The following is a 24411-nucleotide window of genomic DNA, read 5'->3' on the forward strand; positions in this document are numbered from 1 at the left end:
TTTTTTCTTGTGTACATATTTTTGACGCCGATGATGGGGTTGGCCATGGAAACGGCCGCTGACAGAGCAACGCCACCAGAAGAAATAGCAAACAAAGCGCAGCTGTCATCCAGTCGCTCATCCGCTGAACGGCCCGCGTCCGACACCATCGGTTCTTACCTGGTTAAACAGGCCTCTGGTGCTGCTGCTATGCTCAATCGCTTGAGGAAGCCTCGGCCGCATTCCACATCCGAGAAATCACGCTTTGTCTTCAAAATTCAACAAGACGATTCCATAGGTACGTTGCGCGCGGTCGATCTGCCCATGAAACACCAAGCCGAGACCGTTTGCATACTGCTGAGAGGGGGCCTTGTGGGCAACAGTCGCGAGCAGCCTGTAGATCTATCTGCATTTTCCCCTCTTAACTCATCTTCCTAACGTGCATCCCACCATTTTTATTGTATTCAATCTAAAAACAACAACCCCCGAAGCCTCCATGTCTTGTTTGGTGTGAGACGTACTTGCATACCTACCTTCCGGAGCGCTTAACACGATCTGCAGGCTTTTGCCAAATCACACTTGACATTTGACCGTTTGGCGCATAAGACTGACTTTAAGCCCACGGATAACAAAAGGCCGCCTATCGTTGGATGCAGATCCGAGACGAGCCACAAGAGCATCGATCGATGACAGTCCACAACGAACGACGCCGACACCGATCCACTCACTGTACGCGAGGAACATGGGGGGCACTTCTGCGTTAGAACATCAACAAAACGGCAGCAAACCTCTACCCTCACTCCCGACTTCCCCTTCGGCGCAACTATCCCCTGGACATTGCCAGAGAATGGCCTCGACTATTCGTTCTGTGCCGAACCACGACAGCAGGCCCTCGTACGACGAAGACGGAGACTCGACAGAGTGGTCCGCCCGGAATTCCGCGTCGGCGTTTTCCAGCTCTCTTCAGAGCGAATACAGTACCGTATCTTCGAGTTCACCGCATACGTCACAAACAAACGGTGGCAGCGAATCGTCGCCAAACCCCAAAACGAAAAATAGCCAGAACACACCGACAGCGGCGCACCTGGCGGCACCAAATCAGCATCAAAAGCTCAAACAGGCATCGAGAACACCAAGCCCGGACAGCAGGGGTAGCGTTGAAGTACCAAGGAGGGAAAGTAGTTTGGGGGTTACAGATCATTCATATTTACGCCGGAACGTCGGGTTAAGCACAAGCCCAAGCAACGGAAACGCGTCAAAAATGGGCCGACAGGAGTCCTCCGAAGAGGTTGGGTGGGATTCAACGGTGGGAAAGGCAGCCCTGAGCGGGAAGACGGGCAGGGTCATCAACAAACTGGTCTCGGACAACGAGTCGCTGAAGCGGGATATACAGATAGAAAAGCTCAAGGCGGAGGAGTCAAGACAGGCAGCTCGGTTACTGGAGGACAAAATGGAGCGAATGGCGGCCGAGTACGAAAGCCGTCTGCTAGACGCCAACATCACAAAGACCCTCCTGACTAAAAAGGAACGCAAGGTCGAAAGCTTACAAGCAGCCGTAGAGCTCGAGAAGCAACGGACAGCCGACGCACGGGATAAGGAACGGACCTGGCGTGAGGAGATGGACAAGGTGCGCGGTGATTCAAAGCGGACCGTCGAACAGGCAACGACACATGCGGCGCTGATGGAGGGTCGTTACAACGCCATTAGCAGCCATTGGCGCGAGCAAGGGGAGGAGGTCGAGAAAGCACTCTCACGGGTGCGCAAGGAGATGGCGCAACTGCTCAAGGAGCGGGCACTCGACGACGACAAGATCAATACCCTCCGTGAGCTTTGCGATCAGCAGGACGGCAATATTAGAGAACTCCGTCGGCAGAACGAGTCCATCGGGGCAAAGTTTGCCGAGTACAAGGCGACGCAAGAGGAGGCGCTACGGGACATCAAGACCAAGGCGGCGCAGCGGGAGGAGGAGCAGACGAGACAGCTCGAGGAAGCCAGAGATGTGCTGCATAAGCTCAAATGGGCGCTGCAGGTCAAGGAGAACGTAAAGGGTGCGCAATGAACAAATATCAAAAGATACCGAACAATGAGTTCATTGGTGGTCCACACCCTGCGTATATAAGATGAGCTGCGAGACCCGTTTTCTACGTACGGGCAAGGCAAGGCAGCATACAAGAAGCTACTGACAACGGTGCTTGGCATACCATGAATGTGGTGCATTTGCCACACCCATGATATCGGGGAATTACCTTTCTTTTCTTCCTTCTATGAAAAATTGGCGTTACTTTTTTTTTATCCCTATTATTTCGAGGTACATATTCGCGATTCCAGAAGACAGGCTGTTTGTTTTATAGATATTTCGATGGTTGTTCCTCGACAACAACCTACCAAACGCACTCTCTTTTTGCTCTCCTCCTTGGGCTCCTTTCTTTTTTTTTTTTTTTTTTGGTGTACTACGACGGCGTTTCACACTTCGGTTCAAATTTGTCGACAAAACAACAAATATCATACTGGGTTCATTCTAGAAAAGACGCGTCAGGGCCATGACTCCTGATATTTCTTGTTGCATTGGTTCCCAGGGTGACATTGTTTGTTCTCAGCGAGGGATCTCGAAGGTGCCTACTCTAGAGATACCGTAGCATTTACGGATTCAATATAGGAAGCTTGTCCCACTGTCTTGGCTCTGAAGATTGAGAATGGGGCTGCATCGAGGGCTTCTACCTAAACAGGAAACGTGTTGGCCAGTCTAAATCGTTGCTTCGTTTGTGGGCAGGTCGGTGAAGCAGTCAGGCAAAAAAGAAGGGCTATAATATGACAGCCGCCACCACCCCCCAGATGCTTCTATGGCAGACGAGACGTGGAAAGGTTTTGGCGGCCGTGAGGTGCCCCAAGCTACTGCCTTCACCTACCCGACCTAGGTACCCATCAATAGAAGCATCCGTAGGCAGTTTCTGGAAGATTTTGGTTGGCTTTTATTTCTCTTCCGTTTGTTCTATCGTTTGATTACCAACTCAGTCCCAAGGCTGCTGTGACACGGCAACATCTGACGGCATTTACAACTCTGATCAAAGGCAGGAAGAAGGCCTTTCTTTGTTATTCCTCGGGTCTTTCTAGGTACTTTATCTGGATTCTAGGGTTAGACTGTGTGCATTTGCTGTGAAAAACTGCACGGGCAGTTAGTTTTTGGTATTGTCAACCTACCACCCGTGCCCTCCCTCCCTCTTGTCCAGTTCGTGCCTGCCGTTTGTGATAACCCCAGCTCAACCCACCAACATTGGATTCTACCTCTGCTCGCCTAACAGCCTGCTTGATTTTTCCACCTCGTCGTCGAGAAAACATCATTAGTACATAACTGCCTTACATTACCTCACCTGGGCACCTTACCAGTTACCTCTTGACTTGGTAAACAACCTAGGTAGAAAGAGAGTGTGTGGCAGAAAATCTTCCCGTCGCATCATTCGTTTATAGCATCAGCTGCCTTGATCACTCATCTCTGACTGCAAGCTAATCAGCTCCGGTATTCAGATGGTACCCAATACCAAAAGCATCCCGGTTTTAATCCTTGGACAATGCAAAATACCTTGCCCTCTAAATCCGACTCTGATCCTTTGCGGTCACGGTCGGGCTTGGTCAAGACGCATGATGAATTTCACGTCATGTCATTTTGGATCTACCAAGAGCGAGCCATCTCGCACATTTTGAGCAAGGCAAAGGCTTTCAATATTGTGAGTACATCCACCGGAACCCAGCCTGCGGATATGTCTTTCGACCCTAGGTAATTTTGATACTGACAACCAGTTAATATAAGCCTGGCTGCGATATCACTTTCCAGATTAAGGAGAACTGGTTCAAGTAAGTCGGCAACAGGTCTTCTGCCATGATTACCGTCTGCCCGCAAGCAACTGTACTCAAACTGCCGCGAGACATTCTGACTTGTGAATAACAGGGTTGTCTGCCTGAAGAAGGACACCCTCAAGGTCCAGGACCGCTTCGCAAGCCTTTTGTCGACTCTGGATCAGGCAATTATATGGGATGATGTGGTCGGCCAAGATCAGGACCCTTTGGTATGTTATAGGCTTACACCAAGTGCCTCGTCGTTCCTCTATGTCTTGCTTACCTTTTTCTCGTACCCAACTTCCACCAGGCCCATCCATGGATACTCCGTCTTCGGCAGCCTATCGACGACAACAACGCGATACCTAATGAGAATGGACTGGACACCCACTCCGGCACGGAGCTTGCTCATATCTCCGAAGTCCCTTCGGACTTCCAGCAATACAAATTTGTCCGCATTTTCAAGGATATCGACGATCTGGAGCCCGAGCACGTTACTTGTGAAGACATCATTTGCCCTGAGTGGATCAGCGAGCTTGAAAATCTGTCAAGCGTCCGTATAGCAGCGCCCGGAGTAGGACGTATCGTCTATATCGGTGGCCAGATCCGGAGCGACGTTGACACGGCCATCACCCGTCTTTCAAATATACGCAAACGCTTCCATGAGGTCAAGCCTCAGGTCCAGCATACTCTCTATACAGAGTCGTCTGCCCGGGGTACGCCAGTGGAGGCCAGGCTTTGCAACGAGATAAACCCCGTGTTAGTCTCAGGATGCATCCTAGATCCCACGCATGTGTTGAAAGCCACGCCCGAAGAGTATAAAGAACTCAAGAATACTATCAGCATTAGAGCCGTGCAAGTTGGACCTAACGGCAAACAGCAGTCCTTTTTCGGTCCTCGGTCAAAGGGCTTGTTCGAAGTCCCACAAGGGAGGCGGTACATTCAGCAAACTGCCCGTTGGACATACGTTTCTAAGCAGCCTAGCGCTGTCACTGCCGCAGCGAGCAACACGAGCAAGGCCGGCTCCTATTTTGGAGAGAAGCCTACTGTTATGGGTTGGATGCAAAACGTTACTTTAGATCCCCCTGTGGGAAACGGAGTGATCGATTCTAACCTTGGAATATCGCATGAGGTCGCTGCTCCTCCAATCATGGGATTCCAACAAGCAAGGCAGGCTTCTCCAGCGACTGTTGGGCTGTTATCTCAACCACGAGCTCCCCAAAAGAGCAAAATCACCAATGCGACTGAAAAATGGCACGCGGTGAATGTTGGAACTGACGCAGGACAACCCAAACATTTGGGCTTTTCGCGACCACAGTCGACAGGAAACCAGCCTCACATTTCACAAGGGGCAAAAAGACCTTGGTCTTCTGCAGCTGGAACACCGAAAACAAGCAAAGCCAGTGCACTGGACTCATATAGGAGCCGTATAGGAACGCAAGCATCGGGTCAGGATACATGGCCTGCTCCGCCACCTCCGGCTTTGAACTCTTTCGCGGAGTATCCGGCCCTCGGAACGCCAGCAAACTCAAAATCCAGCTCAAGACCACAAGCCTCCGTTGAGCACCCGCAGACAGTCAGCGAATCTGAGACTCGGGTGTCGGCAAAGATACTCTACCCGCATCGTCTGCTTGAGGAGACGCCACATATGGCTCGGGAGATGAAGCAAACAGAGACAAATTTTAGAACGACGCCAACACATATTACAAATACACCGCGACCTTTTGCCTTTGATATGGAGCCACTTATTCCCCTCCAAGGATCACTTAGTCTGCGTCCTTCGATTGTGGCCTATGATGATAGGAAAACCGACACATACCACAAGACAATGAGACAGATGGCACCCTCACGCAGGCTGCAGACACATTCTCACCGGAGTCAACCGCCTATGATGCTGGATCCGGATGCTGTATTTGTGGAAGATCTCAACAACAAGGTTGGCAGCTTGATTGAGCATCTACGTTTCCGAAGGGGCAAAGTAGACTTCCGCGTTGTGCTTGGACGCGTTTACCTCAAAAGATTCACCCGAGAAGGGCTTGCAACGAACAAAAGATATGAGAATCATTACGGTTGGGACCCGGAGCTTTTCCTGGAAAGAATGCACAAGCGGTACTCGTCGTCGGATGACATACTCTTTGCAGATATACTGTCCATATACGGACAAGACGCAGAGGCTTTGCACGATATTACCAGGCGGTGTGCTACTCCCCGTACACAAGCTGTAAAGGCGATGCCATGGAAACAACATGGTGTCCGGGTGGTATATGAGTTCACTTGTCAGATCAGCAATGACAAGGCTTTTGTGATTGAGGTTGAGGCTGAAAGCTTCGAGTTTGAGATCAGGGGTGTATCTCACCAAGTGTCCCCGATTCTCATCCATTGCATCCATCGCCATTGGGATTTAGCTGTTACTGCTGCATGCTCCTCGGCCCAAGGGATTAACAATCTGTGTCAGACCTTTGCCGAGAACCTGGTAAAGTCTTTGGAGATTCCGTGAGTTCGCCCCAATAGATACAGCTGTCGATATGGGGACGTCGGCATAAGTTAAGCTAATAGACATGTCTTTCTTTACAGCCCAAACACGACTGGAAAGCCCAAGCTATGCTATACTGAGGCATATCACAGCAGTCCGAATAAGCCCATAGTGACTGCACTACGTGTTCTGCACGTCGTTAGCTTTGTTTCTCCTGAGAAAGAAACTCAACTTCGCGTTACGCAAGTCCAGGATATGTCGGCAACACTGCTCCCGGGCCGACACGGAGGTTGGAATCGATACAGAGCCTCTCTGGCAAAGGAAAACCCGGGCCAAGGCATCTTCTCGACTTGGTTCACGGCGTCCGTATCATCCAATCAAGCTGATGAGATTTTCAAGTCAAACATGACTTTGAATCTAGGGGATGAAGCTGAGTGGACTACAAAAGATCTCCTAAAAGAGGGGTGCATCGAGTCATTATTGAAGCGCACGCTGGAGATGGTGAAGGAGATGGACGACATTGGCGTTCTATGCGATAATGGACACGGGGTGCCTTCTGGGGAAAAGATCAATGTCCCAAACTCGCTAGCACCAATCGACTTTTGGTAATCTCCGGCAGCTGCAGGGACTTGGCTATCGGGCCATATCAACTGGCGCCCAATGGGACTCCTCGGTGTTGTATGACATTCAGCCTTAGATTTGCGATGACTGTAAAGGCTGCGCGGTGGCCATTGTCCTCTTCAAATCGTCTTGTCGCTTTTCTTTGCTTTTTCCTCATTTATTTCTATTCCGGGCAGACTTAAATCTCACGGGGCATACAGGGCACAACAGACGGTCCAGTACTCATGGGAATCGTTGTGTTTGTCCGACGGATGCTGGTCGATGTTGACTTATTGGTTGTTTGATGCGTCTATTCATAGCCCTAGCGAGGTTGTATGACACATGGATATAATGCTAAAGGGCACAATAAATTCCTTCGTCAGTGTCGGTGTGCGAATTAAGAATGTCGAGAAAAATGAGCTTTACAGATGCTATATTTGTGACTCGAGTTGCTGCTAATCACTTCTCAGAAAGAGAGAGACGCACCACCGAGATATATCGGGGATGCCTGTCTACCCGGGGCCTGGCCCGCAGCTCGTAATTAATGGGAAATTACTCGGCGCAAAAAAATTCGAATGTTGACCGGAATGAGTTTATTTCTGTTATCTGTTGATTTTGTCAGCATACTCATGAGTAATTGCGCAACAAGTTTCAATTATTCATGTTGAGTATTTTGATACCAAGACTCTATACTAGGCCTACTGTAGAACTCGAATAGGCTAGCATATGATTTTTTTTTAGTCAACCCGGTCCGCCGTCGGGGGCCCAAAGAGGAAAGGGATCGTCCACGTTGCAGTTGGTGCCGTGGTGCGCGGGTCAAGCGACAGCTGAAGCATGGGTGCAGGTCTGGGTGGCATTGAAGAAAAAAAAAAAAAAAAAAAAAAAACATGAAGATCGTCGATCTTGGCTCCCGCGCTGACGACGCATCCTGAGCCGACAAGACACTTGAATCAGAAAACGGGCAGTTGTGGACGGCCCTAAGGGACGATATCCCCATCCTGGAACTCGGCTTCGTTCAAAGAGCCTGGACCGCGATACTGCTGCTCCAGTCGAGACTTATTACTCTGTTGTCAGGGGCTGTGGGGAGCAAGCAGCCTTCTGTCTTGACCAGTGATATCATATTCCGGCTGGTTGAAGACAAGCTGGAGCCCAGGTACTTGGAGGATATTACTCGTCACATTTGGAGTTCTTTAGACGGGAGTAAGTTGTGCCAACCGCTCCTCGATTATACTTATAATGTCCGCCCGCAGCAGTATATCTATCGGGTGGGTATACAGTTGTATACTTGGCACTGAGTTTCCGTCAGAAAATCGATGTCGTCCAGTGACCAGTATCGCGGAAGGATCGTCAGGATCGTCCGACGAGGTGAATGGGTATGAGAGGCCGTGGTAGCGCGTGAGATGTGAGTGATGACGAATGAATGATGAGAGTGTCATTCATTACACACACTCCATCTTAATGACTTGGGTTGAGTAGATTCCCAGAATGAGTACTTCTGATGCAAAACCTAAGGATATAGTGTTTCAACAATTTAGTCAGGAAGACAATGAGTAAAACAAAACTAAGGAATATCACAAGTCAGGCTGGGTAGGCGACTATGTTGTGAACTTTCGTGATAGTTTGGTATTGGTGGAGACCGTTCAATATTAACGGGAGGCCAGTCAGACACAGTAAGATAGAGAGAAATATTGCCGACGGCCTCCCAATTACCGCCACCTCCACAAGGCTATGACGAAAAAGAATAACAGCTGCAAAACCCAACGCCTAGTAAATCATGGCAACCCCATCATTCTGTTTTCCATCCGATTGTTCAAGAGTCGTAACAACTCCCAATTCACCACCAGCAGCGCGAGAGGGAGTGTAGAAATAGATAGCGTAATCGTGCGCGGGTGGTATCTTCAATTGCTCAATTCCATACATAAAAAGACAAAAATCTCAAGGCTGCATTAGCGTACTCGAGACGTGATACGAGGAACAAGTGGCAAAGGCCAATTCATCCCCTTGGTATGCTCTCTTGGCGTCGTCGAGCCATTATCACAGAGCAAAGGCTCCCATGACTGCGGCAGCGGCAGCCATGCCGATGAATTGCGGAAGCTGGGTGGCGGCAGATCCAGGCTGAGTAGACGATGTGGCGCCACCTTGGCTGCTTCCGCCCTGGGTCGCGCTAGGAGTAGAGCTGCTGGTGGTGGTGGTAGTACCTCCATTGCTTCCGCCGCTTGTAACGCTGTCTGCCGATAGAGTGCCACACTTGCTCTTCACCCCAGTCTTGCAGTCCTCCTGACCACGAGCATCACCGGCCCTTGCGGCTTCGCATTGCTTGAAGGTTTCCTCGCAGATGAACTATGGTACCTTGTCAGCAGTGCTAAATAGAATTCAGTAGACTGTATTCAACCTACCGAAGGAAGACTGTTCTGGTAGTACTGCAAGCCCGGCGCTGTGCCGTTCTGGCAAATGCAGCTGTATGCCAGAGTGTCGCTGGAGCAGTCATTCGTCTTGGGGATTTGAGAGGGTGAACCGCAAAGCTTATCGCACACAATCGTCTCGCCACGGCACCATTCAGCTATCCGGCGCGAACGGAATCAAAAGTTAGTAAGAGGCGCAACACTCGTCGTTGGCGTGTACATGAAAACAAGTGCAACCCCGCCATGTGGGATTCAGCATACCTTTCTGCGAAAGTGTAACCTTTGCCGAGCTGAGGTCGGGCGTGTAGCTCATGTTGAACGGAAGAGAAGGCACTTGGGCCGTGACAACAGGCAGAAGCGCCGAGCAGGCGAGGATTGCGAATTTGCTCAACATTGCTGCGATTGTGCGGTGGTGAAGTGAAAAGTTGGATAAAGCGGCTAGATAGGCCTCGTACTGGAGTAGTTCAACCCGCGATGAAAAGGCTTTCGGAGAGCAAGCGACACTACTCTCTTCAAGAATGAGTAGCAATAACGGATAGATAATCCGGTGCTCTGCTTGCGGGTTGAAAAAAAAAAAAAAATGCTGAAAGTGGGCGGTGTGGGAGAGGAAACAAGGGATAACAGTTACTTGTGAGCCCAAGATATTCGAAAGGAGTTTTCGTCCAGAACGATGAGGCGTTGTTATGTCTGTAAGACGTTGAACGGGAGAGGGAAGTAAAATAAAAAGAAATCAGTAGCGAGTAGAGGATTGAGCCTAATAATAAAACGGAGATGAGGAGGAGGACGTCTGGGGATATTTGAGCGCAACGCCGGGAAGGGTGGGCAGGTGCGGGTGGTCCTGTGGTCGACTGGGCAAGAGCGCCTCAGACCCAAACAGTAGTCACCTCACTCACGATGCGACTGCCCAAGAAAGAAGTAGTGGCTGGAAGCTTGGGACGACAGAGCTACACGATTGGCCAATCGACCCATCTCATGTGCGTTTAAGTGGAAACTTTGATTGTCCCGCATTCCTAATCACCCCTGTCCGTGTCTCCAAATCTTGAATTAATGTACCTGACCCCTGTCAAGCTGCGACTTTGTTTGGGCATCCTTCAATGGGCAACACCGGATGAAACCCCTCATCAGTTTGGTTCCCGGCGACAATCAGAGAAGTGAAAGGAATATGATTTTTTTTTTCCTCTCTGATCTTTTAATTTTTTTTTTCGTGACCGTTTTTATTTCGCCGTCGAATGTCATACTACCTGCTGAATATGGCCTGATATATTTACTTGTATTCAGATGAATGGAATAACTGAGATGATTTGACATCTTATTTTCATGCACTATAGATAGCATCGTCCTAAGAAACAATCAAAATAGGCTAGTTCCAGTTTACCGTAGTAGTCGCTAATAGCTGGTACCGCTATGAGGTACTTTGGGTTTTTGCTATTAAATGACCTTATCTACATGCTACGTGGGTACAGAAACTTTTTTTTTTTCCTCTCTCTAAAATTATCTGGGCATGCTCGGAGACGTCTTGAAAGGGAAATGCAAGTGGAGGCGTTTAGTTTCTCCGCACAGAACGCTGGCTCACAGGCTTGGTAGCCATGGTGACCTGGCCTGTGCGGAAGCGACGGCAACCACTCACTCCATGGGGCACCAAGACTGTTGTCTCGGTACGAATCGGCCGATTTGAGGAACACTCTTGCGGTCACAAGCCACGCGGCCTTGCCAAAATGCAAAATGAAGAAAAAAAAAAAAGATCAACGCATCATCTTGACTGAAAAAAAAGAGCCTTGGCATTCATTTTATTCATTCAAAGTTTGCATTTCTCCACGGGCCCAGATATTTTAGTTTTGCAAATCATTGTCCATTGTTTCTTCAGGGATCGTCCTCACTGTTGCCATAAATCTCTCGAGATCGTCTCTGGGTTTATCGTATCTTCGTTGCAAAGGTGGCGCGCATTCGTCTGTCATTCGGTCGGCTTTCGGTCCCTCCCGTCAAACACCGACACGGCCCAAATTTTCACAGGCACGAGTCGTCAGGTGCATGCGAAAATATTCGCCGAAACGTCTATGATGAAACAACTGGGCCGATGAGGCCCAATTGGAGGTGTTTGCCGGCAGATCCACCCGCCGACACGCTGGAACAACAAGAAGCAATGGGCAGTAGTCGTGATATGCGCGACTACAGTAAAGCTGAAACGCGATCCCACGTGACATTTTGTCACTCAAATCACGGTCGTGTCTAGCGCGAGAAATTAAAAAAAAAAAAAAAAAAAAAAAAAAAAAAAAAAAAAGAAAAAAAAAATAATAATAAATTATATTATTTTTAAATTTGTTAATAATCAAATTTTGGTGCTAGTTATTATGTAANAAAAAAAAAAAAAAAAAAAAAAAAAGAACGAAAGAAAATTAATTAATTAGGAAGCCAAATTGATAATCTTGAGATGTATAGCACTCATAAGACGAATGATATTTGGACGTCTCCATTCGTCTCTGAAGTTTTGGTGTCGTCCACTTTAATCTGCCCATGTCTTTGTTTCGGCGCACATATGCATACACATGTACGTACGCATATTGAGGTTCAACGGGCTTGAGCTGTCGAAGCTCGGACCACCTGTGTGGTACGGACCACCCTGACGGCCGCAAAAAAATCCACCGTCGATTGAGCCGCTCCGATACGGAAAGCTCACCAACCATATCACACACACCCAGGGCCGGCCTCATCACAAAACCCCCCCAAAAAAAAAACAATAGGGTACGGAGGTGGAAAGTACAAGGGGAAAACATGAACAACACATTTCTACGCTCCTTGGGGGGCTTGAGGTCATCCGTCCCCAGGCTTGCAGCACCTGCTACGTCCACGCTGGCTCCCGCTGCCAGCAGACTCCGATTACAACACGCAAACTGGTTCAACACGTCGGCACCCGTTGCCGAGCAGCCCTCGCTGGCAAAGGCACAAAGTTCCAACCCATCAGACGTATCCATCAGCGCGCCGTCCTTACCGCCGAACCCACAAACGGAGTCAGCACCCTCCTCCGTCCCAGACCTCCTCCCGCTCCTCGCCGCCCAGCCGAAGCACTACATAACGGTCCACATCCATGGAAAGCCGTACCTCGTGACCCCGGGCGACTCTGTACGCCTGCCCTTCAAGATGCCCGGCGTTCTTCCCGGCGACACGCTCCGCCTAGACCGCGCTACCACCATCGGTTCGCGCGACTTCACCTTGCAGGGCAAGCCATATGTCAGCACCGATCTGTTCAGGTGCCGTGCCACCGTCATTGGCACCGACTCTGAGCCGATTCGCCTCAAGGTCGTCAAGAAGCGGAGAACTAGACGTGCAAAGACCATCAAGAGCAAGCACTTCTATACCACCATCCGTATCTCTGAGCTCAAGATTCTTCTGCCCGAAGAGCCTGCCCCGAAGCCCGCTTCTGCACCTGGGTACAGTGACACTGGCATTGTCTGGTCTTGAGAATGCGTGGTCAGAAGGTGAAAGCTGGGAGTGACGTTTTGCTAATACTTTGACGGGCTCGATTTGCCTCTTTAAGACGGGCCAGGATGAGAGTTGGATGAAATGACTTCTGTTTGAGCCATAATATGTTTCGTTTGTATCGACTATGTCACCAACACTTGTACAAAAATATAGAATCGAGGCGATTTGTTTTTTTTCGGTGGGAGTCTCCTCCACGGGCAACTTATCGAATGTATTTGTAAAATGGCAAGACGCTTCGAAATGTTATGTTCCATGGGGAACAAACCATGTTTCTGACTGGCTACAAAGGCATGCATGCTTGAGGCAACAAGTGACTTGAGCAGCCACAGGCAAGTGGGTAAACAAAATTAACTGTACAGGGTGAATTAACTTCAAAAAATGGCAAGAAACGCATTATGGATATTGACAACAAAGGCGAAAGCGAAATACAATGACAGGTTCGAGCTAAAAACACCAAAAAAAAAAAAAAAAAAAAAGACCAACCCCGCTACTAAATCCAACTTCAGGGGTTGGTGGTAGGTATAATGTAAACAAACAATCACTTTTTAGTCCGTCATTACAGTATTCATTATCGTCATGATCTCGATTCCTTGCTCCCCACACTTTTCTTCACCGAAGCCCAGTATGCATTGGGCCAGGCCGTCATTAGTTCGCCATCAGTCGGCATGCGGTCGCGGCAACGGTTGACCACGCTGTGGATGACCCTTGTGAGAAGCTCCTCCGTCATGGGCAGCACGCGATCCATGTCGATCTCTTGCGGATAGAGAAAAGGGTCAGTCTCAGTGAGGAGCTCCCCGCATGTCGGCCGGTATTGCTGGTCGCGAATCAAACACCTCTTCATCGTTCGGATGAGCGAAGGTGGGACGAATACTCCGCCGGCGCCCTTTTCGGGGTAGCTTATTTTGTGATCCCATGCAATAATGGCCTGACACCGAGCAAGTTGGTTCGGGATATGTCCGAAGGGCGGTGTTCCGTACACCAGCTGATACAGGATGCACCCCAAGCTCCAGACGTCGCTGGGCTTGCCCAGCTTCATCACCCTCGTGCGGTTGAGTGATCGGTCGGGACGTCCATTGTTGGCCGCTGTGGCTGAGTAGTGAGCAGAGTCCATGAGGGATTCGGGAGACATATAATTTGGTGTCCCTATTTGATTCTCGCGGTGGACATTGACCGTCTCATCCGTCTGGATGGCCCCGGCAATGCCAAAATCGATGAGCTTCAGCCGCCCCTTGACCATGACAAAATTTGCTGGCTTGAGATCCGAATGGACAATGTCACAGGCATGTACGGATTGCAGACACTCCAGCATCTCCTTCCATATGAAGCGAACAAAGACTGTGTCGAGTTTGTAATCCTCCTGGCTATGTCTGGATTTGAGCAGGTCGCCTAGGTCAAGCTCGCCCATCTCCATGAGCTAAAGAGACACATCATACACAGACTTAGTTAAATGTTCTGGATTCGCCGGAATTTCATGACAGGAAGAACTTGTTGCGGGAAAATGAAGTTGACTTACCACACTGAGTAACTTCTTCTCCTGGTTGAGTTCAGAGTCGTACATCTGGATGACGCGGTCAACCCCGGAAAGGCGTTTGAGCAGTTCAATCTCGCCCAAAAATCCCTTGACCGCAGTTATGTCGGCATTCTCAAGGGATACACGTTTGAGAGCAAACATCTTGCCGTTCTCAGCTGTCACCCTATAGACCTTTGCACTGCCGCCTCGCCCGATGCAATCCAGCCTGTTGTATGCACGCCCATTGACCTTGAGAAGCACTCGCTGCTTCTTGATGGCTTGGGCGGTAGTGGCGGCCCCCGCGGTGGAAGTTACAGCATCTAATACGCTCATCTTGGGTGGAGGTGGAGGAGCTGGCCTCAATGGAGTATTTCTGCTCATGTGAGAAAGCACTTTGCGCTCTGGTGATGGCGCCCTTTGATTTTGCATCGCAGGTGCTTGTACTTGGGGGAGCGGCGCGGGATCTCTGGCGGCCAGCTTCTCGTGCATTGAAAGGATTTCTTTTGACCTAGCGACAGCGGCTGACACGGCGTTTTCCTGGTCAAGTGCAGACGGGAGCACCGGTTGATAGACGGGTGCGGGTTCGTGTGCTTCTTCAGGCGGAACGTTCTCCTTATTAGTATCACCGTCTGTCTTTGCGGCGGAACCCGGTGATGTTTTGTTACGGAGCGCAACTCTTGCCGGATCCTTGATACTAACTGGGCTCCCAGATGCGGCAGCCTGATCTCTATAGCTGGACGAGTGAAACGACGAGCCGGCACCTGAGCCAGGCTGCTGCCTTGCAATACTTTCAGGCTCGTGTTCCCGCAATCCATGCATATACTGATCTTGATAATGTTCATCTGCTGCGGCGTTTTCCTCCTCATCGCTCTGCCGTCTCCTACCTCGGCGGGCGGGACCACTGAGAAAGCTCCCAGGGAGCTGACCGATACGCTTCATGCGCATCGAGCTCTGGGGAGCAGGGTCGTCGGGTTTCTTTGCGGTATTTGCGCCGCTGTTGTTGTTGTTGTTGTTGTTGTTGAGCGACGTCCTTGTCCTTTGCTCCGTCCTCGGCTCTTCTGGTTGCTCGTGGTCGCTTTGCGCAGCCGAACTGGGAAGCCGAGACGTGCCGGCCGAGCTAGACGACCTGAGAACAGATCCAGGCGTTCTACCCCGAGTTGCTGAGGAATTAGCAACAATGCGCACCCTCCTGGCGCCAGTCAGAGGGGTATTTATGCCGGCACCAGAGTCGGCGGCTGCAGTAGAGTCCTGGCTGGCGACTGGCTCGGGACCAGATACCTTGTTTCTCTCATCTGTCCTTTCCTTGCTCGCCGGTCTCTTATGCGTGGATGACCTCCGAACCCTGCTTTGAAGGCTTGACCCACCAGGAGTGGTGTTGACGCTTGCACTGGTCGAGCTTAGGCGAACAACCCTCTTCCTTGGAGCGGAGCTGGGCTCAACACCGCGATTTGGTGACGAGTTCAGCTGCGCGCTGCCAGCCCGCACATTTCGACGACTTTCCCGCAAAGTTCCAACCTCCTTATCCGAGTCTTTATGCTCCAAGCCCCGATCGAGATAGCTCCTGTGGCGCGTAGGAACAGCTGCCGGTTGGGCCGCATTGGCAGCAGTAGCAGACGGACCGCCATCGTCAAGGAGTGCTTTGGTGAGAGCACTGAGCTTCATAGGCACGGGGATCTCTTCGTCTGAGCTGTCGTTGTCGTTGACGTATTTTTGTGCGCCGCCCTGGACATTGTTGTCTGTAGCACCAGGCAGCCGAGAGCTGCCAATCGGGTTCGAGTCGGACGTTGGTCGATGGGCCAATTGCTGTCGCGATGGCGGGCGCCTCAATGCCTGCCTCGCAGATGTCCTCCTGCCAAGTGTTGTAAACTGGCTTCCGCCCATGGGCGTTGGTGATACGATAGACATTTTTTGTGTTGGTGGTGCTGGGAGGTTTCCCGAGGTAGAGTCGATATTTGTTGTGTTTACTTTCACGACGCGCCCCAACCTCAAGGGATGGCGTGCCGCGGAGACTAAACGGTGGCAAACGTGATAAAATACAATGATAAAAACAAAACAAAAAACGCTGCAAGTTTGCTCGGCGTGTCAAAAAAAGGCGACCAAAACTCCGGAGAGCCTGGTAGAAAAGGCAATCTCAGCAGCCAATGCACGAATACGTACCTACCTAGGTAAGAAGTATGTGAGCAATGGAGCGCGAAAGTCATGGTAGCATTTTCACTGCCGATGTGTACAAAACTGGAACCATGAATGTGGATCCGCCAATAGTGTGTCTTGAGAACAGTTGCCGGGCAACTAATGTCACTTGTGGAGATAAATCCAAACGCGCATCCCAGCCAAGCAATTGACTAAGTAGTTAATTTCCATGAACTAGACCAGTCCAACCGTCCACACACTGTACCCAAGTAAGGTAGATAGGTTTGGGGAAAGGTCTGTGACAAAAAACTGATTACTACCTGGACAGCCACTCTCACCTGGCACAATTATGTGTGAATTAGGTAATCTGACTCGATACGCAGCTAACTTTCTGCTGCCCAAGTGTAGTCGAAATGCCAATCATCCCCTAGATAAGCTTACCTTGTTCGTTCAACAACGGACGCACTTCTTTTGAATCACAACCAATTCTCGATTTCACCTGTATCATGTAAAAGCCAGCTATACATACCGTCCCCTCGAGCTAGTAGACACACCGCATTCCGCTTATGTGGATCTGCTGGCAAAATCCCACGACATGCACACATTGTATCAACTGGCACAAGGGAACGAAAAGTAGTTTGAGAAACGAAGCCGAGTTCCTGGGTATCTGCCGACCAAATTTTTACTTTTCCCCCCAATATCCGCGCCCAAACGAAACCGATTGACATCAGATCCTCCAAGCCAGTTCATAATGCAGGTCGTGACAACGTGACAGGACCCAGTCCAATCTTGCTTGTTCCCAAAGTCGTAGACATGATCTAATCGACTCCCATATCGTGATGGCGTGTTGCTTAGTCGAAGAGACCGAAGCCCATGTCCTCGTCGGACTCCTCCTTCTCTGAATCGTGAGGGATACTTGGTCAGCGCTTTGCTCTGTGGTGATAGTGAGGCGGCAAAAGATGACAGAAACAACATACCTTCCTCCTTCTCCTCCTCCTTGGCAGCCTCAGGGGCAGCGCCACCGGCAGCGGCGGCGGCACCACCACCACCGCCACCACCGGACGGCACGGAAGCGAGCTTGGCAGAGCCCTCAGCGATCAGCTGTAGTAGTTAAAAAAAAGATTCATGTTAGCAACAGCTTTTCTCTCTTGGTTTTGTCGGTAAGCCTGTTGGGAGGTAATATCGTACCTCCTTGATGTCCTTGCCCTTGAGCTCAGAGATGAGCTTCTCCAGGCGCTCGTCATCGGCCTCGATACCGACAGACTCGAGGACGGTCTTGATGTCGCTGGCAGAGGGCGACTCGTTGCCGGCGAGGCCGAGAAGAAGGTAAGCTGCGAGGTGCTTCATTTTGAAGATTGGGTTCCTGCGAAGCGAATAATTGTTAGGACGACGACCTGAGCAATTCGCGTTTGTGCTCAGAATATTCTGCTTGGGGCGAGGAAACTCACTTATTGAAAGTTTAGAGAACACGAGATATCAATCAGTTTAACCCCAAGGGAGACTGACTCTTCGAGTTCTTTTTGAGGTTTTGCGTTTTTGCGATGACAAGAACGTCTGGTTGTGTCCGCGAAAAAAGTTCCCGGCGGGGTTTCAAGGCAACTTTGTGAGTCTCCAATTTCGAGTCACATGACCAGGGTATAGGAGAGCAAGGAATGGGCAACCGGCGGGATTGGCCCCACCTATGCGGACCCGTGTCCGAATATGAGTGCCCCCTCGACGCGCGCCGTTTGAATTCCGGGCGACGCCGGTAGTGCTCTAACGAATCGGGTGCAATCGTTCTGGTTTGTTTCTTTTTTGTTTCTCGAAACAATGGAATGTACCTACCTAAAATTTGTACCTGACGTAAATGAACTACGGACTTTAAACCAGCTACATTATCTGAATGGTCTCGCTGTGGACGGTACGATTTCCAAACAAACAGATCCAGTGATGCCTTCACTATTTACTTTATGCCTTTATTTTTTTTGTAATCTGACTGGTGCGCCGTTCATTGATGTTCGTATTGAGGTCACATGATTGCCATGTTGCTTAGATCTCATTAGACGTAAGCACTGACATGCTTGATCGCTTGCCGTTGCCTAAGCGGCCCCCTACATGATACATAAAGTACGTGAGTGCATGGCAGCCTTGCACCCTGGTTTCCTTGCAGCAAACTCCCCTTCGACTCTACGTGGCCAGCTTTGAAGTTTGGGTTTACAAGTATCCCGGTAATTAAGTTAAAAAAAAAAAAAAAAAAAAGAAACAAAGGTATTCATTTTTATTTATTATCATCATCATTATTAATAAACTCGGTAGCTGCATTTTCTAGAATCATCTTCCACATTTTTTATTTACTAGATTTTTGTTCGGCGTCAACGTACATCCATTCGTAAAAAGCTTCGTGATTCTGTCATTGGCCTTGTCTGCCGTGACTCAAACTCTGGAGGTTCCCTGGTGCATAGTACGTAGTCCCTCAGCACGACACACTCTATCGAATCGGACTCTACATCACGGACCCACACAAGCACGCGCCTCCCGCCCAAATGGAACGGGACTGGTGACCGCATGTGGGCTGAGAAGTGAGAGCATCCCTACCTTTTTGCCTTGGCTTAGGGTACCTAGGGAACGTAGGCAACTTATCTACTTGTACCGTGGCTTGAATGGAAAGGCCACCCAATGAACCGAAAACTTCTTAGGTTCCTTTGAACCCTGTGCCAACTGTTTGTTGTTTGCTTCTTGCATCTTCTGCCAACCCCTCTCTCTCGCTTTATCTTCTTCATTTTGCTGCTACAATCTTGATTGATGACCCTGCATTCAACACTTGGCCTTGTCTTTCGCCTTACATAATTATTTGTCTACATATAGATTTTGTTCTGCTAGTGAGTTTGTTTGATTGCAGCCCAGCCCCAACGCCGCAAATTTCCTACGACTTCGTTATTCGCTGTTTCGATCGCTGCCCTCAATAATTACCACCGACTTCGCCTTACCTCATTTTGGTTCCCAACCCAAAATTCACCGAGGTCAAAGGCCATCATTTTGATGTGCATTTTTCTTTTCCGCCCCCGGTCCGCGTTCGGCTCGTGATCCTTTTGTTTTGCCTTGCCGCCGCCGCCTTTCGTCATCACTCCGAAACCGACCGACCTAGACTGCGTTGGAAAAAGGTGCAAACAAAGGCGACGACTGGATTGGTCAAAAGATCTTTCGCCAACCAGCACCCGACGAAAACTTTCAACCAAGATTTTTTAAACTGCACGCCCGGCTTGTCCTCCCAATCCAAACATCGACAAAAGAGCCTTGGCCATAGTGCCGCATTTGAAATTCAAAATGCCGGTACGTCTTGAGGACGCGTAGAATCCCAAGGAACCTGAGATATCTTTCAGAAAGCTGACGTTGTGGTGAATTCTTCATTCAGATTGTCGACTTGCTTGCTTCGATTACGGGCGAAAAGCCGAAATCAGCCGAGCCGTCCAAAATCAACATAAATCCGAAGAGGAAGGCCGACGATGATCTCCGAAACGGTGGTGATAAGTTGGCACGGATGACAACCTCTACGGCTCCCAGAAAGGTCCCTGTGACAACCTCTCGCCCTACCACCACCGCTGCTTCTCCCTCGGTTGCACCGGTTTCGCGACCAGTATATCAAGGAACATCCGACCCGAACAGAAGGACGCCTGGATCTACCCCCAGGATTTCGGCAGGTGTCGGTCAGAGCACAGCATCAGCCCAAAAACCAAGGCCAACCCCGGCATCGGCAAGGCCGGCCACCTCGGTCGCTGCCCCGAAAACAGCCCCCAAAAAGGGTTCGTTTGCTGAGATTATGGCACGTGCGGCAAAGGCGCAGCAGAGCCAAGGACCTATCGGCAAAATTCAGCATAAAGCAGTCGAGAAACCACCACTGAACCGTCAAAGGACAGATCCAAAATTAGAGGCGACACGGGGTCCTTCAGCAAACGGGAGGGACGACGTTAGGGGCGGGTCGGTTGCACAGAAAGGCAGGACAGCAGGGCCATCCGTCTCCAGGAACGGAGATAGAGCCAACGGAAGGATACGGAGTCCTGGTGCACCTGGAGCAAGGCCTACGCCTAATGGCAAGAAGGAATCAGCAGTGGCCACCGAGGCGAAAAAGGTCAAGAAGGCAGCGGTGGCAACCACAGGGTATCAGGGCACCGCCCGACCAAAGCCCAATGGAGCGAAGAAGCCTGGCCAAGTTTCCACAAGCTCACGAAACGCTGGTCATCGCACAGCTGGTGTCAACGGTTCACGGGATTATCGGTCCCGCCAAAGCCGCTATTACGAGGACGACGAGGACGACATGGACGATTTTATCGACTACGACGACGACGAGGAGGAGAACGGTTACGGTCGACCACGATATGCCGACGCCTCTGATAATGAATCTGATATGGAGGCCGGTATTTCAGACATTGACGAGGAAGAGCACAGAGCAGAGATACTTGGTCGTCGCGAGGACCGTGAACAGGAAGCCCTAGAGCAGAGACTCAAGCGTGCCAAAGAGGAACGGAAACAACGGCTCCTGGAATCCATGTCTAGGCGGCGATAGTTTTCAAGCCTATGCACTCTACAATGGTTGTATTATCTGCTCTAGCGAATATCTCACATTGAGTCTTGACCTGAATAGAGATTTGGAAAACGAACTGAGGGCTCATTGTTACAAATTTGACTACGGCTAGACAAGGCTTTGCAGGAAACAAGTAGACGAGAATCAAACTTTGTCTATTGGATTGCGGGGAGTTGGTGGATAGCATAACATAAGCGTTTGTTTGTTAGTGTTTAATCAGAGCATATTTCTAGATCCACGACAAACATAATGTTCTTTTGGTCGTGTTTCTGTTCGAGAGAACTTGCTACTAGGAATAGAACCGTGGGTAGATGGAGTTTGCCGATTCCTAGGTACTGTAACCACACGTTTCGCACTTGCTCTCAGCCCAAGACAGTGAGCCGCTCTGTGCTTTGGTGTTTGATTTGACATATTCCCCACCTCGGGTTGCGAACGTTTCGGGGAGGTAATCACGAACTGGTAAGACGGCCAAGAAACAAATGTGTCAAAGTACCGATTAAAAATCAAAATCAAGTGCGAATTCAATGGTATTCTGATTTGCAAAACTCCCTAGAGTCCATCAGCGAAAACGAATGTGACACGGTTGATATGGCCCAAGGCCGAGATGCTGAACGTGAAGTTGCAATGTGCACGTAACTCCTGTAAGCATGAAGAGCAAGAAAATCTAACAAATCGTGGATAAACATAAAAACAGAAACGCCAAAGAGGTACAAATTATCGACAATTAGAGCTGTTGGCAGCGCGAATACTTTGGTGAAAAAGAGAAGGGGGCAAAAAGGAGGGAAATAAGGGTATGGCAACAACTAATGAGTTTTTGGTACAGACAAAAAAAACAAGGAAGAAAAGAAACCGTCATCTTATAGCTTCAGGGCACTTCGCCTTTAAAACACCTATCATGACAGATTCCCCAGGTACTTGGCCCTCTAGACCGAGTCCCTTGCTCCCGAGTTACCAAAGCCATTTAGGTCCCACCCCTGATAGGGATCCGCTGACGCGCGGGATGAGGTAGCAACAACAGCTGGGCGAGGTGGCAGGTCGGCACTTGTCTCCGACCTGTTTGGCTGCGAGCTGGGCGTACTGCCCGATTGATCAATGAGGCCTTTCTCCTTGAGATATTGAAGAGTCTTGACAATCGTGAGATCCTCTTGATCCTTGTCGTTCAGCGTTAGGCGCTGCTGTAGTGTCATTCTGCCGCCATTCATCTCACGCTCCCGCAGGGCAGCAGATCGAACTGCTTCGTCGTGAACAAAGCGACACTTGCCTTTCTTACCACATACACCACCAGTCGAATAGTACTTGCAGTGCTTTGAGGGATCTGCCTTCTTCGACGGTGGTGGCACGGCTGGGCGGCTGGGCAGAACCTCAGGCTTCTCCGAGTCCGACTGGGAATCGTCAGAAGAGGAAGGACTGGCCTTGACATCCCTCATGTCATCACCTTCGTCCTGCTGCTCCCTCTTACGCTTGATACTCGATTCTACTTTTTCAAGCTGCTTCCTGAGTTTTTCTGCCTTGAGCTTCTGCTTCTCAAGTGACGAGACTGCGGCATCTTTGCCATCTTTCGTCTTGTCGCCGTTGGAGGTTGCCGCAGCTGCAGCCAGAGCTTTGATACGCGCCTGCGTGGGGAAGTTGGCTTTGCGTTCTGCGATCCATGCAGCAATATCGGTGGGACTGTGAGGAGTGTGTCTTGGTCAATACGAATCACTACGAGAAAAGATGTTTGGGGCAAGGTACAAACGCAAGCCCATACGACACAAAACATAACAAGTGAAAAACAAAGGAACAAACATACTTGGGGGCATCTGGGCCTATCAGCTCGACAAGCTTCGCCTCTTCATTGAAATCATCATCGGACTCGTCACCAGGGGTGAGTCCAAGGGTGTTCGTCTTGCGCTTCTTCTTCTTCCCCGCGGATGGTGCATCAGGCTTCTGATGGCCACTTTGGGGTGTGGAGGGAGCCCCGTTAGGCTTCTTATGATTGTTATGGCGCATCTTGTCGCCACCAGTATGAGGCCGGCCCCGGTTGCTATTGTGAAAACCACCGCGTCCGTGAGGGCGACCACCACCGTGCTGGCCAGACTGGTATGGATCATAATGAGGAGGGCCAGGAGCATGCATGTGAGGTGGCCCTGGCTGCGGATAACCTGGGTGATATGATGGCGGTGCTGCGTACGGCGTGGCCCCCTGGGGAGGCCCGAAGGGTTGAGGAGGGTACACAGTAGCGCTGCTCACTAAAGCAGGCGGCTCTGGACCGCGATTGTCGAAACCCATGCGCAGCGGCGGGCCCATAGCAGCAGCTGGCTTGTGTCCGCCACGGTCCCCTTGGTGCCCGCCTCTACCACGTCCTGATCCGTAGTGAGCAGGGCCCGCAGGCTGATGACCAGCTGTCGCAGGGCCTCCCCATGGCTGATGAGGAGGCGCACTTGGGGCCTGAGGGTAGGAGGGGTAGTGATGAGCATAAGGTGGCTGTGGTGGTTGTGGGGGCTGCTGCGGCTGTTGATGAGGGTATTGTTGCTGATGGGCATATTGAGGTTGCTGATAATGCTGGGGCGCGTAGTTAGGGTGGTAGTTTTGGGGCGCTAAGGGTGTATGGGGAGGCTGTTGCACACGGAGACACAGTTAGCACATGACATGAAGAATGGGAAAAAAAAAAAGAGTAACTAAAGCAAAAGCACAAGCAGCGACGCACTGGAGGAGCATGATGAGGCCCGGCATAACTAGGAGGGGGTTGTGGTTGGTTATTGTAGGGGTATGATGGTGGAGAAGCGTGAAAATCGCCGCGTCCGCTGTGGCCGCCCCGACCTCCTCGCGGCGCATGGCCTCCGTGAGTATGTCCAGCAGCTGGTTGTTGTTGGTACTGGCCGTACTGTTGCTGGTAAGCTTGTGGTGGAGCCCCAGCTGGGGGAGGAGGAGGTGGCCCGTAGCCGTATGTTGCCATCGCGCTTGGTGATTCGAAATCTATACACAAAAGCACATCGTCAGCGCATGCCTCCGTTAAGATCGTAGTCTGCCTGAAAGAAGAGAAGATCCCAGGCTGTTCCGAAATGCCCAGTGTCATAATTCAAAAGAGGTCGGCGGGCGATGCCGGTAGAAAGCTAACCAGGCCTCACAGGGGGCTATTGAGTTCAGGAAAACTGCGTACACAATTAACTCTCCGAAGACACAAGTTGGGATAATAGGTCTTGAAGCCTGAGTAGTAGAAGGGTAAGATTCGCAAGCCGGCTGGAGCGAACAGGACTTTCCGGGAAAAGTTGACTGCGAATGCTTTCACGAAGCTACCGTCTTGCGAAAGCTGATTAGGTGGTAGAAGATTGGACGTCAGTTGGAGGTAAGCAGTTGAGGTACTCCAGGACTTTCAGGCCCTCAACTTCTGTGAGGCCCGGATCACTTGGCGCTCCTTCCAGAGTGGAGTCGCCTGAAAGTGGAGCGGCAAAGGCGGCGCTGTCTAGCTACA

At 50.4% G+C, this 24411-nt stretch overlaps 8 protein-coding genes across 8 annotated transcripts; 4 read left to right on the forward strand and 4 right to left on the reverse strand.

Annotated features, from left to right (window-relative positions):
* Positions 1-33: 33 nt before the first annotated feature.
* Positions 34-2530, forward strand: PgNI_04986 (uncharacterized protein; the record flags this gene model as incomplete). Its single annotated transcript, XM_031125027.1, has 2 exons — positions 34-277; positions 615-2530. The coding sequence occupies 2 exons, from the start codon at positions 34-36 to the stop codon at positions 2036-2038; spliced, it is 1668 nt and encodes a 555-aa protein (XP_030984373.1). The 3' UTR covers positions 2039-2530.
* Positions 2531-3545: 1015 nt separating this feature from the next.
* Positions 3546-6892, forward strand: PgNI_04987 (uncharacterized protein; the record flags this gene model as incomplete). The annotated part of the gene is made up of 5 exons (XM_031125028.1): positions 3546-3701; positions 3809-3828; positions 3923-4040; positions 4121-6303; positions 6385-6892. The coding sequence occupies 5 exons, from the start codon at positions 3546-3548 to the stop codon at positions 6890-6892; spliced, it is 2985 nt and encodes a 994-aa protein (XP_030984374.1).
* Positions 6893-8490: 1598 nt separating this feature from the next.
* On the reverse strand, positions 8491-10070 carry PgNI_04988 (uncharacterized protein). Its single transcript, XM_031125029.1, has 3 exons — positions 9547-10070; positions 9280-9443; positions 8491-9223 (listed from the first exon to the last, which is right to left on the reverse strand). Exons 1-3 carry the CDS (start codon positions 9677-9679, stop codon positions 8918-8920), a joined length of 603 nt encoding a protein of 200 aa, XP_030984368.1. The 5' UTR covers positions 9680-10070; the 3' UTR covers positions 8491-8917.
* Positions 10071-12054: 1984 nt separating this feature from the next.
* Positions 12055-12741, forward strand: PgNI_04989 (uncharacterized protein; the record flags this gene model as incomplete). Its single annotated transcript, XM_031125030.1, has 1 exon — positions 12055-12741. One exon carries the CDS (start codon positions 12055-12057, stop codon positions 12739-12741), a length of 687 nt encoding a protein of 228 aa, XP_030984369.1.
* Positions 12742-13336: 595 nt separating this feature from the next.
* PgNI_04990 (uncharacterized protein) lies at positions 13337-16177 on the reverse strand (the record flags this gene model as incomplete). The annotated part of the gene is made up of 2 exons (XM_031125031.1): positions 13337-14176; positions 14276-16177. The coding sequence occupies 2 exons, from the start codon at positions 16175-16177 to the stop codon at positions 13337-13339; spliced, it is 2742 nt and encodes a 913-aa protein (XP_030985663.1).
* A 721-nt stretch (positions 16178-16898) lies between these two features.
* On the reverse strand, positions 16899-17978 carry PgNI_04991 (uncharacterized protein). The gene is made up of 4 exons (XM_031125032.1): positions 17851-17978; positions 17591-17765; positions 17380-17503; positions 16899-17300 (listed from the first exon to the last, which is right to left on the reverse strand). Exons 2-4 carry the CDS (start codon positions 17747-17749, stop codon positions 17254-17256), a joined length of 330 nt encoding a protein of 109 aa, XP_030985662.1. The 5' UTR covers positions 17750-17765; positions 17851-17978; the 3' UTR covers positions 16899-17253.
* A 1084-nt stretch (positions 17979-19062) lies between these two features.
* Positions 19063-20942, forward strand: PgNI_04992 (uncharacterized protein; the record flags this gene model as incomplete). Its single annotated transcript, XM_031125033.1, has 2 exons — positions 19063-19711; positions 19794-20942. The coding sequence occupies exons 1-2, from the start codon at positions 19706-19708 to the stop codon at positions 20940-20942; spliced, it is 1155 nt and encodes a 384-aa protein (XP_030985665.1). The 5' UTR covers positions 19063-19705.
* On the reverse strand, positions 19063-24265 carry PgNI_04993 (uncharacterized protein). The gene is made up of 5 exons (XM_031125034.1): positions 24100-24265; positions 23647-23915; positions 22750-23555; positions 19794-22628; positions 19063-19711 (listed from the first exon to the last, which is right to left on the reverse strand). Exons 2-4 carry the CDS (start codon positions 23893-23895, stop codon positions 21884-21886), a joined length of 1800 nt encoding a protein of 599 aa, XP_030985664.1. The 5' UTR covers positions 23896-23915; positions 24100-24265; the 3' UTR covers positions 19063-19711; positions 19794-21883.
* Between the last annotated feature and the right edge of the window lie 146 nt (positions 24266-24411).

Source organism: Pyricularia grisea, assembly GCF_004355905.1.
Source record: "Pyricularia grisea strain NI907 chromosome Unknown Pyricularia_grisea_NI907_Scaffold_2, whole genome shotgun sequence".
NCBI lineage: Eukaryota > Fungi > Ascomycota > Sordariomycetes > Magnaporthales > Pyriculariaceae > Pyricularia > Pyricularia grisea.

Coding starts and splice junctions, on each gene's coding strand:
- PgNI_04988 (XM_031125029.1), bottom strand. CDS start 9,679: ATGTTGAGCAAATTCGCAATCCTCGCCTGCTCGGCGCTTCTGCCTGTT. Junction 9,444..9,546: donor GGTTACACTTTCGCAGAAAG/GTATGCTGAATC, acceptor CGCGCCGGATAG/CTGAATGGTGCCGTGGCGAG. Junction 9,224..9,279: donor ACCAGAACAGTCTTCCTTCG/GTAGGTTGAATA, acceptor AAGGTACCATAG/TTCATCTGCGAGGAAACCTT.
- PgNI_04991 (XM_031125032.1), bottom strand. CDS start 17,749: ATGAAGCACCTCGCAGCTTACCTTCTTCTCGGCCTCGCCGGCAACGAG. Junction 17,504..17,590: donor AGGGCAAGGACATCAAGGAG/GTACGATATTAC, acceptor TAACTACTACAG/CTGATCGCTGAGGGCTCTGC. Junction 17,301..17,379: donor GGAGGAGGAGAAGGAGGAAG/GTATGTTGTTTC, acceptor CTCACGATTCAG/AGAAGGAGGAGTCCGACGAG.
- PgNI_04993 (XM_031125034.1), bottom strand. CDS start 23,895: ATGGCAACATACGGCTACGGGCCACCTCCTCCTCCCCCAGCTGGGGCT. Junction 23,556..23,646: donor GGCCTCATCATGCTCCTCCA/GTGCGTCGCTGC, acceptor CGTGTGCAACAG/CCTCCCCATACACCCTTAGC. Junction 22,629..22,749: donor ATAGGCCCAGATGCCCCCAA/GTATGTTTGTTC, acceptor CACTCCTCACAG/TCCCACCGATATTGCTGCAT.